This window comes from Malania oleifera, chromosome 1 (genome assembly GCF_029873635.1).
Source record: "Malania oleifera isolate guangnan ecotype guangnan chromosome 1, ASM2987363v1, whole genome shotgun sequence".
In the NCBI taxonomy this organism is placed as follows: Eukaryota; Viridiplantae; Streptophyta; class Magnoliopsida; order Santalales; family Ximeniaceae; genus Malania; species Malania oleifera.
Genome location: NC_080417.1, coordinates 124,691,618 through 124,706,956, shown reverse-complemented (window position 1 = coordinate 124,706,956; position 15,339 = coordinate 124,691,618). Strand labels below are relative to the sequence as shown.

The following is a 15,339-nucleotide window of genomic DNA, read 5'->3' as shown; positions in this document are numbered from 1 at the left end:
ACTTGCTGATTTTCCTTTCTGGCAAATGGATATATGTTTTAAGGACGGAATGTCCCTTGCTGGCTTATTCCAATAGGGATGATAAAACATGCAGAGAATTAATTAGTAAATTTTTATTTTACACTATATTAACTTTTGATTTCCTTAATTTTTTATTATATTTGAGTACATTTTCAATTATATTTGAGACACAGAGATTAGATAATGAACATTTGATCTCTGCCTTAGGTCCTTAATCCGAAAGGAGGGTTAATGTTCTTCCCCTTTGATTCTCCATCATCGAATTTTACTTTGTGTTTTGTTTTTTCATTTCCAGGCTGTTACATGCCACTTTCGGTTCATTAGTTACTTTAAGTAGAACAGAAAAATCTTTTATGCAGATATGAAAACCAGAATGTATTTATTTACTCTGCAATTTGTCTTCCTCATTAACTTTATTCTTCTCTCTCATGCAAGGACTGCACAAAGAAACCTCCTTGAATGAGTGCAGATGTGGAGAAACTGTTATTCCTCCCTTTTATCTCCTTCAAAATCCAATTTGTTCTTCTTTACCTAACCTCAAAATCTATGTATATATTTTGTGTCAGCACCCACCTGCTCTACTAAACACTAATCACCTCTCATGTTACTGCCTCCTTCCCCTCCTGTTGACACCGGCCACACCAATTTTCTCTGTCAAAACATAATCAGAGGATAAAACAAAGTACCCTCGTAAAAATGCAGTCCATCAGCAAATTTTTTGAAATTTTTAATGAGAAAACTAGGTGTCTAATTAGATTGGTTGTGGGTTTGTTTGTTTCAGGGGATCTTCGGCGGGCAGTTGAATAGTTCTTTTCCTCGGTGATGGAGAGGCTGAACAAGCTGTACATGCAGAACTGTTACATCATCCAAGAGAATGAGAAACTGAGGAAGAAGGCGCAGCTGCTGAACCAGGAGAATCAGCAGCTGCGGTCTGAGCTGAATCAGAAGCTGTCTTCTAAGGGAAAACAAAAGGGGAATGCCGCCTCAACCTCTCTTCCTGACCTCAACCTCAATCTCAGCACCTCTGCTCAGAACGCTTCCAGCTCCACCAACTCCTGAGCTCTGCTAATCAATTAAACATGAATGAAGTGTTTGATCCATGACCCCATGTACCAAGAGTCCCCATGCCCTTTTGTGTAAAACCATGGAGTCAAGTCAACAGTAGTTAGTAGTTTGCCAGTTGGCCAAGTTTCAGTTCATAAAGAGGACACTAGGTAGTATCTTTTCTCTTTTGGCAATAGGGTACTTTGTTATATTCCATCAGATCACAATTATATATCTATCTCTTAGCCTATCTTCTACATATCTTGAGGGGGTTAATCAATTAATTAGTTCCTGCAATTATGTCATGAGGTTATCAAAATATCATATTTTGTAGCGTTATGTTTTCTGTTATGAATCTCTCTCTCTCTCTCTCTCTCTCTCTCATGGCCCAAAACTGTGAAACTCCTTGCTGTCATTAACACGAAGATGCAATTCAACGAAGACAGATTAAAAGAATTTGCTGAACGGAAAACTGATCTCTCCATTGGAACTATATATTCAACTAGAGCTCAGCATAAGTGGCCCTCAATTCACATTTTCAGCTCCCAGCTATCCGTGGTAAATTTTGCAGGTTCATGAACTGAGCACTTGAATTAGTAAATACAATTTATCTAATCCACTAGACAATGCTAATACAGATTTTGTTTTCCAGCAAGGAAAATTTTACATTTACATGTGTTGGATTTTAAAGGGAGAGAAAATTAATGAGGCGTTTGGGGGGGGGGGGGGGGGTGCTAGCTGTTCATTAGGGTTTGGGTGATGGGAAGGTACAATCAGAGGGGTAACGTCATAAAAGATTCAAGAGGGAGGGAAGTCAATGAGGGTTCATTGAGTTTGAAAAGGTTAGGCACCCAAAATATCAACTCAGTGGACATGACATGCCCTCATGTCATCTGCTAGTTGACCATCTAAACAATCATCAAACTGACACAAACCCTACTAGTTTAAAATTAATGACTTATTGGTGGCTTTCTAACAAAACAAAGAAATTTTCAAGTCTGATTGTTTGGCTGGTTAAATTTTTTACAAAATTGGATTAAGACTCATTAATGTTATTGGATTTAAGTCTGTTTGTTGGACTAGCTAGTTTTTACTAAACCTGACTAAAACCTTAGCTGCTATGACCAATTTTTACAAAATTGGTGATGTTCCCCTAAAAATAAGCAGTATTCTTAGGTGATGATACAGTTGGAATAATATATGATGCACTAACAGTGACTATGCAAGATCTTTGGAATCACTATGAAAAAGTAATTTTTTCGGGGAAAAAAAATATATTGTTTGTCTTAATTTAAGTACTTTTCCATAATAAGCACTTAATTTTTTAAGACATTTGAAACGAAAGCCATATCATGAATAAACCTAATTAGGAATGTTATCACATGGGTTAATAACCCTACTAGCCACTATTAGTGTAGAGTTTAGATAGAGGGAAAAAAAAAAAGAGAATGCTTTGAAGGGGATATATGTCATTGTGAAGAGGTTGACAATAGCCTGTAATTACTTATTATGAGTTTTTTTTTTTTCAAATATATACTTTTTTAAAATACTTATTTTTCTTAAAAAAAATAATTTGAGAAAATATTTTTTTAATTAAGTACTTATTTAAGAGTAAATCAAACACTACTTATTGATATAAGTCCTTAATTTAAGTACTTTTCATAACAAGCACGTAATTTTTTAAGACAATTGAAACGAAAGCTACATCATGAATAACCTAATTAGAAAAGTTATGTTACCACATGGGGGTTAATAACCCTACTAGCCACTATTAGTGTAGAGTTTAGATAAAGGGGAAAAAAAATGCTTTGAAGGGGTGATATATATATATATATATATATCAGTGTGAAGAGGTTGACAAGATAATTAAATTAAGCAGGTGCACTATCCTAATTGGATTGAAAATGTTGTCACAATCAAGAGAGCCACTATGAAGGATGTGCATCTACTTCATCTACTCAAGCGAAACATTGGTTATAAGCCACTGACACCCATGGATTCATTCAAGGCACAATAAGATAAAAATGGACTTGCAATAACTTATAAGAAGGCATCCTTTGTAACAAATCATGTTTGGCCTCAAGGGCAACTAATCATTGCCCAATTAATAAGAACTTCAAGAATCAAATAATTAAGGCATAACAAGGAGATGTAATTCGATGAGATGCACACGGAGAGAAGGGACGTGAAGAAACCTAATGGAGATCATAAGTCTCACAAGGTATTAAATGAATCTTAGCCCAACTAAATGTGCTTTTAAGTATCCTTTCAAAAAGTTCTCATGTTATAATAATTTTTTTTGGGTGGGGGACGGGGAGGAATTGAAGCTAATCCAACTAGCGCTCAAATGGAGATGAAAGCCTCCATCCTCTTAAAATTCGTAAAGGAAATCCAAAGGATGACTAAGAGGAGTGTAGGTTTGAGAAGATTTGTTTTGAAGTAAATAATCAAAAGATGTATGCTCATTTTGCTATAGTATGCGATATGGCTTATTTAGAGTGGATGTTAAAGTGTTAGCGAGCATTTGACAACAAGAAGTACCTAGATCCTCCACTTCTTCATAGGGCAATAGATGAGCTTTTCTTATGTTTGGCTAATTGTAATTGTGTTATGACCTCAGACTGAGAAGAGGGTTTGGGCATATATACATCTATAAATGCTAAGAAAAATGCTATTGCCTCTAACATTACTATTGTTTTGAAGAAAAACTTTAAGAAGTGGTCAAGAAGCAAGGTGAATTATATGGTAATTAAGAACCGTACTTTAAAACCAAATTGAGCTTATGACAAAGAAAGAGCAAAACCTTTGGCAATAGGAGCAAATCTTTGAGATTATCCAATGCCCTCAATCTTATACCTCCCACTCCACTAACCATTCATTCTTAATCTTCTTTATCATGGCTTTAACTATTTGATTTGTTTCGTACTATCTTTATCTCTTCTCTTCAATTATGTGCATATAGGCTCTATAACTTTATTTTCATAACTCTCCCATTCTTCCTTTTCTATCCCTTTATCTTCGCAATATTTACTTTTTGGATGATATGATATGCTATGGAATTTTTATCCATTTTTTTGCGCTTTATAATTATTTCTTGAAACTCCTTGAATTTGTGTAATTATTTATCGTAATTATACTTTTAGCATAAGATAAAAACAATAAGAATGTGAAAATGAATAACATAATAATTGTCGTCTTAGTTTGGTTGGTTGCTGGTGTTAGTTTTTCTGTACTCTCCCTTTTGTTTTATCTTGCAATCACGGTATTCCTTCGCCAAAAGTGAGGGTATATTAATAAATAAATGGAGGTGCCACCCTTTTTAAAAAAAAAACACATAATAATGTTTTGTTTGAACCTGATTTAGTATGCATTAAGTGAGTTGGCTAAAATGAATTTTTGACTAAGTTTGAATGAGTTAATTATTTATGTGTAACTTACATAGAATTTAATTGAAATTAACAATATGAACATTTTTTGTCTTGCTTATATTCTTTGGTAAGAAAATGTTAGTTCTTAGTTTGACTATTTGATTTAGTCAATATTCCCAATTTGTTTTCTATTTTTCATCTTGAATTGTTTAGATTCATTGATCAAATGATTTTATTGGTATCTTACTGTTTTCTCTTGTTGGAAACTATCTAAGTAAAATATTATGTTTATAATGTTTGCCTAGTTATAAGGTTTTTTTTTATTTATTTATAAAAAGTGGGCATTTGTTGACCCTAGAAAGATATTTTGACTATAAAGAAACATAATCACAATTATTTTATACTTTGGATATATGTATATGTATGTATGTATATATATAAAATAGAAATTATATTTTGTGAAAATATTCTCTTGATAATTGATTTGAACTTTCTCATTGGTTATTACTTTCTATCGAACATTAACAATGTAAGCTTTAAGTTTTGGTCATTGCCCTAATTAAGTAATCGCAGTGTTTAGAATAACTCATGGAGTATCAATGTATGAATGTCAAGTTTGTAAGTTTAGACCTAGAGTAGGTTTGAGGTTCCGTTTCGCTATAGGTGCATGCATGTTCTATGCAAGTTTCATTTGTATGTAAGATGCTTGCCAACTTGCTTATTCTGTGCATATTGGTTTCGCTTATAATATTAATCTTAATGTATTTACTTTTACGTGAGCCTTAATTATTTCATTTAATTTAACCTCATTATTTTGACTATGCAATTTTTATTTATTATTTCTTAAATAATTCAAAATTTACTAAGAAAAACTAAAATAGTAATTGCGAGACTTTTAAGACCATTGGCTGCTTGAAGTTTTCAAATGCTAGATTTTATGCTTTCAGTATCTTTCAACTAATTTTTATTTTAATTTAGTGTCAGATTAATCAAATATTTAATGTGCTTGTTTTTCAAATTAGTTTTTTTGTTTAATGAATGCATTGGGAAGGTTTTTGTTATTTTAATTGGGATATTCTGAAGGCAAAGATTCTTTTGTTGATGCTGTCGAAAAATTGTATAACTAGATATAATTAAAGAGATGGAAAATTCTTGGATGTTCTCTTTGATTTGAAATTCTTTTTATACAAAATATTTTTTAACCCCAAAAATGAAGAGATCATATTTATTGTTTTGAGTAGACTTTCTCTTGAGATAAGTTCATAGGTTGGGAAAGACTCTCTCTTCATAAGACCACATTCAAAATCAAACTCTATGGAGCTAATTAAGGTGAGACTTGGAGATTCCATCTCTATATGTAAGCTCATAAAACTGTATGTCAAGATACAACGTACATTCTGCAGGAGCCTTGAATGTATGAGACAAGATGTGAGGAGAATATACTGACCAACACCTTGAAATTTCTATTTGTTGCTTAAGCTTATCTTCCATCTTTATTCCTCTTTCTGGATTGAATCTTTCTATAAACTTATGGTGTGAATGAAAATTCAGCAATAGCCTATTGTTCCATGGAGCTAGGCTCCATAGTCCTAGGGCTGCTTACAACTAGTCAGGATGAGTATTCAGAGATAGCTCCACCTTCTTTTTTAATCTTTTTAACCTATCTTCTTGCGCCAAAGATTTTACCATTTCCTAAAAAAACCCCACTAATTGTGCTTCCTAATAGTACAGAAATATCCAAATATATGTATAATTTTTATTTTTTTTTTCACCATCATCTTTAGGGTTAGGCAACCCATAAATTGAAAATAGGAATTTCGCCCGTGACAAATTTAACCGATCATTTGTAAAATCAATTTCTTCCTCTCCTTACCCTCTTCTAATCTTTTTATGACACGGGATAAGTGCTAGTCCTACTATTTGTTCAGTTCTGAAAATATCATCAGAAGAATGACATAACTATTTATTTTTATTTTTTTCAAAAAAAAAGGATTTTAAAATAAATTTGGGGTTAAGTTTACAAAATTAAACATGAGCTTCCCAAAATTAAGGCTTTTGAAATACTTCTTTAAGCTCAATCCACATCAAAATACACCCAATAAAGAAGTGAGGGTACACTCAAAACAGAATCATGATTAATATAACTTCACCACCCCTGCATTTGCTCTGCACACAAGAATACAAGATGCTGTCTATAATCAGTTCATGTGCAAATTACAGGTCAAGATATCCTGAGTCACTTGACTTTCACCAGAGAAAATACTTTGTAAAGGAGGTAAACAAAAATGGGACATGCGCCGAAAGGCCTGAGAAATGCTGAGAATTGCTCCGTGCACGAATGCTCAACACTAACCCTTGAAGTCATCAGGCTGCTCATTCTTAAACATGATTAGTCAGGTGCTGGAAAACTGACAACAATTTTGTTTCCTTCCCTTCTCTTTTGCTGCCTTTTCTGTTTCTTCAAGTTTTTCATTATGACAACCTCTAACCCCACTGAAATAATCAAAGGGTTTAGTGCAGACAATGCCCAGGCCAACACCTGCAATTGTCTGTTCTAGCATTATACAAATTTGGAGAAGTAACTGGAAATAGAAGCCACAGAAAACCAACCATCCCAGCCACAAATGCCACAACTATTATTCCTGAAACAGCAATCAGCACATAAATCAGATTTTCCACAGGGAACTCTTCTAAAGAAACAATCATGAGGTTAGCAGTTTAAATGCAATAATATGATAAAATTCCCTGAATAGGCAAATATAAGGATTATCTACCAAGGTAATGAAGTACACAGATCATCATAACACAAGTAAAAATACGTGCCATAAAATTAGACAGGTAAAATGATTTTATGTTACAGCTTCAGCACTAAAGTTCCATCATGCTCTAAAGAGAGAACAAAACCCCACTTAACATGAGAGGTCCAACTATAGTGTAGATGCTCCAAACACAAGTTAAATCCTCTAGAATCTATTTGCTTGTTCTGATCACATGCTACACTCTGTCCAAGAATATCATTCAACCAAAGCAACACATACAACACTGAAACCTCATCAATTTGGATTCTATTATCCTGGTTACACAAGTGAAAATATGTGCCCAAAATTAGACGGGTAAGAGGATTTTATGTTACAGCTTCAGCACTTAAATTCCATCATGCTCTAACGTGAGAATAAAACCCCACTAAACATGATAATTTTTTACCTAGAAAAGCTTATAGGAGGTCAAACTAGATTGTAGATGCTCCAAACATGAGTTAGTCCTCTAGAATCTATTTGTTTATTCTGCTCTAGAATCTATTTGTTTATTCTGATCACATGCTACTCTTTGTCCAAGAATATCCTTCAACCAAAGCAACATGTATAACACTGAAACCTCATCAATTTGGATTCTATGCTCCTGGTTACACAAGTATGTGCCCAAAATTAGACGGGTAAAAGGATTTTATGTCACAGATTCAGCACTTAAGTTCCATCATGCTCTAAGGTGAGAATAAAACCCCACTAAACTTGACAATTTTTTACCTAGAAAAGGTTATAGGAGGTCCAACTATATTGTAGATGCTCCAAACATGAGTTAAGTCCTCTAGAATCTATTTGCTTATTCTGATCACATGCTACACTCTTTTGTCCAAGAATATCCTTCAACCAAAGCAACATGTAAAACACTGAAACCTCATCAATTTGGATTCTATTCTCCCGGTTCCTCTCCTAAATTCCCAATGCTTCTGACTGTTGAGATGTAAAATAGAACAGTTTAAAACTCATTAGCAAGTCCAATGTCCAAACCAACACCATCATAAGATTAAAACATTCTGCTGAGGCATTTGGTGAATTGGAAGACCTAATCACAATGATAGGTATTTCCCTCAGTTTATAATATATGTTAAGTATGTATCAATAACCATAACACCCTTACTAACTCGCAATAACATAATACTAACACACTAACGATGCTAAAAGACCAAAATAACCACTAACACTCCCCCTTAAACTGGAGCATAGATATCATATGCTCCACGCTTGCTACAAATGAATTTAACACGAACACCCCCCAAAGCTTTAGTAAACAAGTTAGCAAGCTGCACATTAGACTTCACATAATTGGTTGCTATGAGATTTTGTACAAATTTCTCCTAAACAAAGTGGCAATCAACTTCAATGTGTTTCATTCACTCATTGAAAACCAGATGGGAAGCAATCTGAAGAACAGCTTGATTATCACATATCAATTCCATAGATTGAGAATGTGAAAATCCAGTTCTTCCAACATGTTTTTCAACCAAACAGTTCACAGGTAGTGTGAGCCATGGCCTTAATATATGTATGATCCTAATCTCGATATAAGAGATCTCTCCCACATGCACCTTTGAGATATCACAGGATGCGAATATAAGAGTGATTGAGAGTGATTCAAACTTTCTAACAAACCTTTCGGTACCATCCTGGATTAGGCAACAAATCACCCATATCTACCACTGACTTCCTGCTAGGATCCATGAGTGTAACAATCGGTTTGGATCCCAATAGCCCAGTCTCATACAAAAGATCAAGAACATACTTCCTCTATGAAAAAACGGTTTTCTTACAAGATTTGGATATTTTTATACCTAAGAAAAGTACCTCAATGCTCCCAAACCTTTGGTCTAGAACTTAGTCTGCAGAAAGTGTTTTAGGCCCTCAATACCTTGATCATCACCGCCAATAATCACAATCTCATCCACATACACAATAAGAAAAATCCTACTAGATGGAGTATGACAATAAAACATAGACGCACAGAGTTATCTACTGCACATTGTCAAAGGTCAAACTGAAGTACTATAGCACTAAATCAACCAAACCATGCTCTAGGAGACTGTTTTAAGCCATATAATGTCTTCTTCAGCCAACACACTAAGCTCAACTCTCCCTCAGAAACAAACCTAGTGGTTGCTCTATAAAGACCTCCTCCTCAAGATCACCATTCAAGAAGACATTCTTCACATCTAACTAATGTAGAGGCCAATGACAAGTAGTGTCTAAGGAGATGAATAGACATACTAAGGTTAGTTTGGTGACTCGAAAGCATGTATCGAAGTAGTCCAAACCATATGCCAAAGTATATCACTCAACAATAAGATGTGTCATCATATGAGCCACAGAACCATTAGGGTACACTTTCACAGTAGATACTTAGCAAAAATCAACCACAAATTTATCGGAAGGAAGACATGCAAATTCCCAAGCATCATTTTCTTGTAACACACTCATTTCTACCCAAAGTGGGCTAAGGCTTTAGAAACAAATTTAGGAAGAGCAACAGAGGATAGAGTAGTGACAAACAATAATAAGAGTGTGATAAAAGGTCATAGCAAACAATGTTAGAGATGGGATGTTGTATACACATGCATTTACCTTTTCTAATAGTAATGGGAGAATCAATGTCATGGGAATATAGTCATTAGATGAGGAAACCAAAGGCACAGTATTACAAGCTACAAGGGTCTCTCTTCCCTAGAACCGCTATGGTGAATACACCTTCAAATTAGAACAATCAAAGACAATAAGAAGGACTCAAACCACATGGAGACATAGGTGGACGATTGGGTAAAGAAAACAAACTAGAATCTAGAAGATTTATCAGAGGAAGAGACTCATTGAGGTTAGAAGCACTCAATAATTGAAAATAGTATGCCGTAGACTCAAAGAAGGTAACATTGGCAATTACAAAAAAATGATCCAAATTAAGATTGTGATAACGATAACCATTTTGAGTACACGAACAGCTGAGAAAGAGACATCTTATAGCACGAGGGTCCAACTTATCCACCCCGACAGTTAGTTGATGAACAAAGGACACACCCAAATATATGAGGAGGTAAAGAGAACATCAGAGCATTAAGGAAGAGAACGGAGTACGATATTTTACCACCAAGAATAGAGGATGGCATCCTATTGATAAGGTAACAAATAGCGAGTACAAAATGACTCAAAAATACTTTAGGAACATGCATTTGATAAAGTAAGGTATGAGTGACTTCAAGGATATGTCTATTTTTCTTCTCTACAGCCCCATTTTGTAGAGTGTGGGATTGATGAACAATATCAAACCGAGTAATATTAGTAGATAAAAGGAATATGATGATGCTTTCACAACTAACAAGACTCACACTCAACACTAGATACATGATTCAAAGAAGGAACTAGTAGTTTTAATTTTTTCCAACAACCAATGACTAAGGCAACAATGGATTTGGAGTGGTGTAGCAGTAGCAATGCATACGGTAGAAGGAGATACCGGCTTAAAGTGGTAAACTCCCCTAGCTTCACGCCCTCCAACAATCATCTTCCTTGTCCTCAAATCCTGAATAACCATAGAATCATGGAAGAATGTCACTAAACAATTCATGGATCTAGAGATATTACTAACTAATATAAGATTGAAAGGGAACTTGGGAATAAACAAAATTGGAAGAAGAGAAATAAAGTGGGATTTACAATCCCTGTTCCCTTAAAGATGGTGGACACATCAACAAGAATAACATGAGGGAAGTTTTCAAGATACTTGAGAGTAGAGAAGAAATAAGGTATACCAGTGATATGATCAATGGCAATTGAATCTATAACCCAAGGTCTAGGACAAGAAGTACTAGATGATAGGCCAGTTGTGGGGTTACCTGTCCGAACAAAAGATGCAATAGGAAGATAAGCTCGCTAGAATGCTTGGTGCTGCTAGAATTTGGATTCTCTGACATAGATACAGTATGTTGCCCCCCTGCTTGGGCCCAAAAGTGTGCAATTTGTAATGGCTACATTTGCAACACGAGGAAATTTTCCATGGATATCCCAACACTACTCAATAGTATGACATCTTTGTCCACAATTAGTGCACTTAAAAGGAGAGCCTCTACCTCGTCCATCTCTTCCACCATGGCCACTTGAACCACCTCAAGAACTTTTGCAAATGCTTGGTTGGAAACTGAAAACACCTTGTGTAGCGAAAGCAATCCTCTCAAAACCAAGGGTTGAAACACTAGATGCAAGGACTGCGGGAACGTGTGTTGGAAGAAGCACGAAGTACACAAGAATAAACATTGGCAAAGGATGGCAACTCTGCACTATGAAGAATTTGGGACTAGATTGCCTCAAACTCGGGTTTCAAACCGACCAAAACCTGAAGAATTGTCATATGCTCCCTTTTCTTTTGCATCTCACGAAAATCAAAGGTTATGGGTTCCACGATGTTAAGCTCCTCATGGATACACTTCACCTACACAAAGTACCCTATGGCTTTCCTATATCCCTATTGTAATTAAAGAACTCCAAAGATAGATTGTATATATACCAATGTAAGTGGAATACAAGAGCATAACATAAATCACATAATCCCAATACTCCTTACACACATCCACATGCATGGACATCCATGCAACTAGAGGTTCCATTAAATTCCATAGTGAGGACTAGGGCTGAGCATTCTTCAGTGAAAATCGAATTCAATGACCAAACCAAAGAGGTTTGGTTATATCAGTTCAGTTAAGATTTGAATTTCTCTCTCAATTTAGTTTTTTTTTTTTTTTTTTTTTTAAATTTCAGTGTTTAGCGATCAGCTTTGTTTAAGAGAATTTTTATTTATTTTTAGTTAACTAAATTAATCGATTGAAAATATCCGTTCATATATAATTTATAAATATATATAAAATAAATATTTATATATTTATGCTGCATATAAATATAATATATTCATTTATGTTATATAAATAAATATATATAATTTGAAATGCATCACAATTTTGGTTAAGTTCAGTTAACCAAAATAAAATTTGATCCGGTGAGGGTTCGGTTATACCCTTTTATTTGATTTGGTTCAATCAAGGAAAATGGTTGACCAAAATTTTTCACTGTACCTGCCAATTGCACAGCCCTAGTAAGGATACAATCAATGCATCTTCTTGAAACCACACTTCTTTTCTTTTGTCATTGCTAGGCTCAGATTGAAACAAGTACACTAATTGATGTAGGCTCATCAAATGGATCCTGACAGCCTTAGACCACTGTACATAATTCCTTCCATCCAGCTTCTTGGTTGTTATTTGTGGCAATGATGAAGGAAACACACTTTTGGGATTAAAGGACACCATGCCATCAAACACAAACTTAAACCAATGATAACAAAGTTAAGTCAAAACAACTGGAACAACAACAAGGTGACCACCATGAATAGGCCACGAATCAACTAGCACAAGACTACCACAGCACCAAGAAGCCAATACACATCCCCAAGAAACTAGCATGCAGCCCTAACAATATCAAACAACCACTACGATGAACAATCGAAAAAGCCTCAATTTTTTGCCAAAACACATGACCAATACCTCCAAATTATGATGTATGGGTGTATTTGGGGCATTCTAGAAGAAATCAGAGCAAAAAACTTGCTCAAAGCACTCTCACATGGCACATGGAAGGCCCTCCGGCGGTGACACATGGCAGGTAGTTCGGCAAGTTCTATGGATAGTTATGTGGTTATTTTTGCAAAATATGAAGTGTTTATTTAAGTTTCTAAAAGGGTAGCAGTATCTAATAGTAAAGTAACAACTTAAGCTTTTAGGTAAAGCAGTAACCAACATAGAATCAGAGCCTCAACACATTCCTCTCCTCCAACTCAGCAATCAAGCAAACACAAATCCATTTTTTTATTTTCCATATCTACCACAACACTCTTTTTCTCTCTCAAATGATTAACAGCCACCAGTTTTTCTTTTATGTAAATACATTATGAATAATTCCTAGATGCGTCTCTTATTGCTAATGAAGTTGCGGTTGGAATTAAGGAAAAAGTGGTGTGGTGTGCAAGCTCGAATGAAGAAAGCCTTTGACCACATCACCCGAAAACTTCCTTTTATAACTTCTAGGAAAATGGGCGTTGAGGGATGCTGGTGTAGTTGGATCACCTAATGCATCAATACTCCAACCTTCTTAATGCTCATAAGTGGCTGCTCATCTAATTTTTTTCACTCCACTAGAGGATTGAGACAAGGGGACCCCTTGTCCCCTTTCTTGTTCATAGTGGTAATGGAGTTGTTGAGCCTCATGCTGAAGAAAGCTACCGATGGAGGGATTTTTAAAGGTCTCAGAGTAGGCAGGAATGGGAGTTTGGGAGGTCCATGGAATTGTCACGTCTCTTGCTCGCGAATGATACCATCATTTTGTTTGAGGGTGACCCTCCCTACATTCTCAATTTGCGATGCATTTTAGTAAGGTTTGAGGTAGTCTTGAGCTTGAAAGTAAATCTTGGAAAAAATGAAGTTATCCCAATTAAGGGTAGATTAGGAGGGCCTTTCCTTGCTGGTCTTCTGGGTTATAAAATGGAAACTTTCCCTCCCATCCCTATCAATTACCTTGGGCTCCCTCTTGGAACCAAAAATCAAAGACGAAGGAGTGTGCGACCCTATTATTGAGAAGTTCGTAAAAGGATTAATTGGATGGAAAAGGAACCTTTTGTTAAAAGGCGGAAGACTCACTCTTATTAGAAGCACCTAGGCAAACCTCCCCATCTATTTCATGTCCCTCCTTCCACTACCGACTTCTATTGCCAAGAGACCTAAATAAGTTCTAAGGAGGTTCCTTTGGAGGAGCTTGGGGGCGGAATCCAAATTCCACCTTGTCAAATGGGGCATGGTGAAACAACCTATTTGTTCAGGAGGTTTGGAATTGAAGTCCCTCCACACTTTCAATAAAACCCTTCTTGGGAAATGGTTGTGGAGGTTCATGATAGAGAAAGATCTCCTTCAGCAGGGAATACGGTGTAGGGATGCAGAAATTCATCAGGATGGGCTGGAATGACTTTTTCCCTCTTATTAGACTTCAAGTGTGCAATGGGGGCAAGATTTACTTTTGGCATGATGTATGGTGCAACGAAGAGGCTCGTCTTATTTCCAGCCATTTACAACTTGGCTTGTGATAAAGAGGCCCTCATCAGTCATCACCTTCAAATTTCACATCAGGGGGTCTTCTGGAATATCCCTTCTTTAGAAACGTCACAGATTGGGAACTCCGTCTGCTCATCAATTTTGACAGAAATCTTTACAGCTTCCAACACCAAAGCATTTTCAATCATCTAGTATGGACCCTAGATAAGAAAGGGGTCTTCACCATTAGATCCTTCCACAGGAAACTCTTTCCTTTGGAATCAAATTGCAGTAGCTCCCCTTGGACTCGGATTTGGAAGACAGCTACCCCAACAGAGGTTGCTTTTCTTGCCTAGGAGGCAGCACATGGAAAGATCTTAACCCTAAACAACTTGCAGAGAAGGGGGCTGACTGTTGGCAACAGGTGTTTTCTATGCATGGCCAATGCAAAATCAGTTGGGCACATCCTCCTTCATTGTCCCTGGACCAGGAACCTATGGAATATGGCTTTGACCTTAATCGAACAACAGTAGGCTATTGCAGAGAAGGGGGCTCACCATTGCCAACAAGTGTTTTTCTATGCATGGCTGATGCAGAATCAGTTGAGCACATCCTCCTTCATTGTCCCTGGACCAGGAGCATACGGAATATGGCATTGACCTTGATCGGACAACAGTGGGCTATTGCCAGCTCTGTGGGAGGGGAGACCTGAGCCTGAAAAGGGATTTGAGCAACCAAGGAGAATAGGAAGGCATTGTCTTTCATCCCTCTCGCAATTTTTCGGTGCACTTAGAAAGAAAGGAATAGGATAGTGTTTAAAAAATCAATCGCACCGCTTCAGATCAGTCAAAAGAAGTGGATTACTGCAGTTACCAACTGGCATATTGGGCAGGTAGTGAATGAATACAACGTAATTTTTTATCTGTCACACCCTATAGGGTGGTTAGTCAGTACCCCGGGTTGGCATTCCCTTGATGCCCTTTCAATAAATTTCTTTTGCTGATAAAAAATAAA

General features: G+C 36.1%; 2 protein-coding genes across 4 annotated transcripts in view; one reads left to right on the top strand and one right to left on the bottom strand.

Annotated features, from left to right (window-relative positions):
- Nucleotides 1-840: 840 nt before the first annotated feature.
- Nucleotides 841-1,420, top strand: LOC131159553 (protein LITTLE ZIPPER 4). Its single transcript, XM_058114569.1, has one exon. The coding sequence runs from the start codon at nucleotides 844-846 to the stop codon at nucleotides 1,078-1,080; it is 237 nt and encodes a 78-aa protein (XP_057970552.1). The 5' UTR covers nucleotides 841-843; the 3' UTR covers nucleotides 1,081-1,420.
- Nucleotides 1,421-6,546: 5,126 nt separating this feature from the next.
- LOC131165853 (CAAX prenyl protease 2) overlaps nucleotides 6,547-15,339 on the bottom strand; it is a 30,626-nt gene continuing 21,833 nt past the window's right edge. For all 3 annotated transcript variants that reach the window (XM_058123977.1, XM_058123984.1, XM_058123992.1), the window contains one exon: nucleotides 6,547-7,075. In XM_058123977.1, coding sequence (XP_057979960.1) covers nucleotides 6,945-7,075 — 131 coding nt within the window. In that variant the 3' untranslated portion in view covers nucleotides 6,547-6,944. The remainder of the gene's footprint in view (nucleotides 7,076-15,339) is intronic.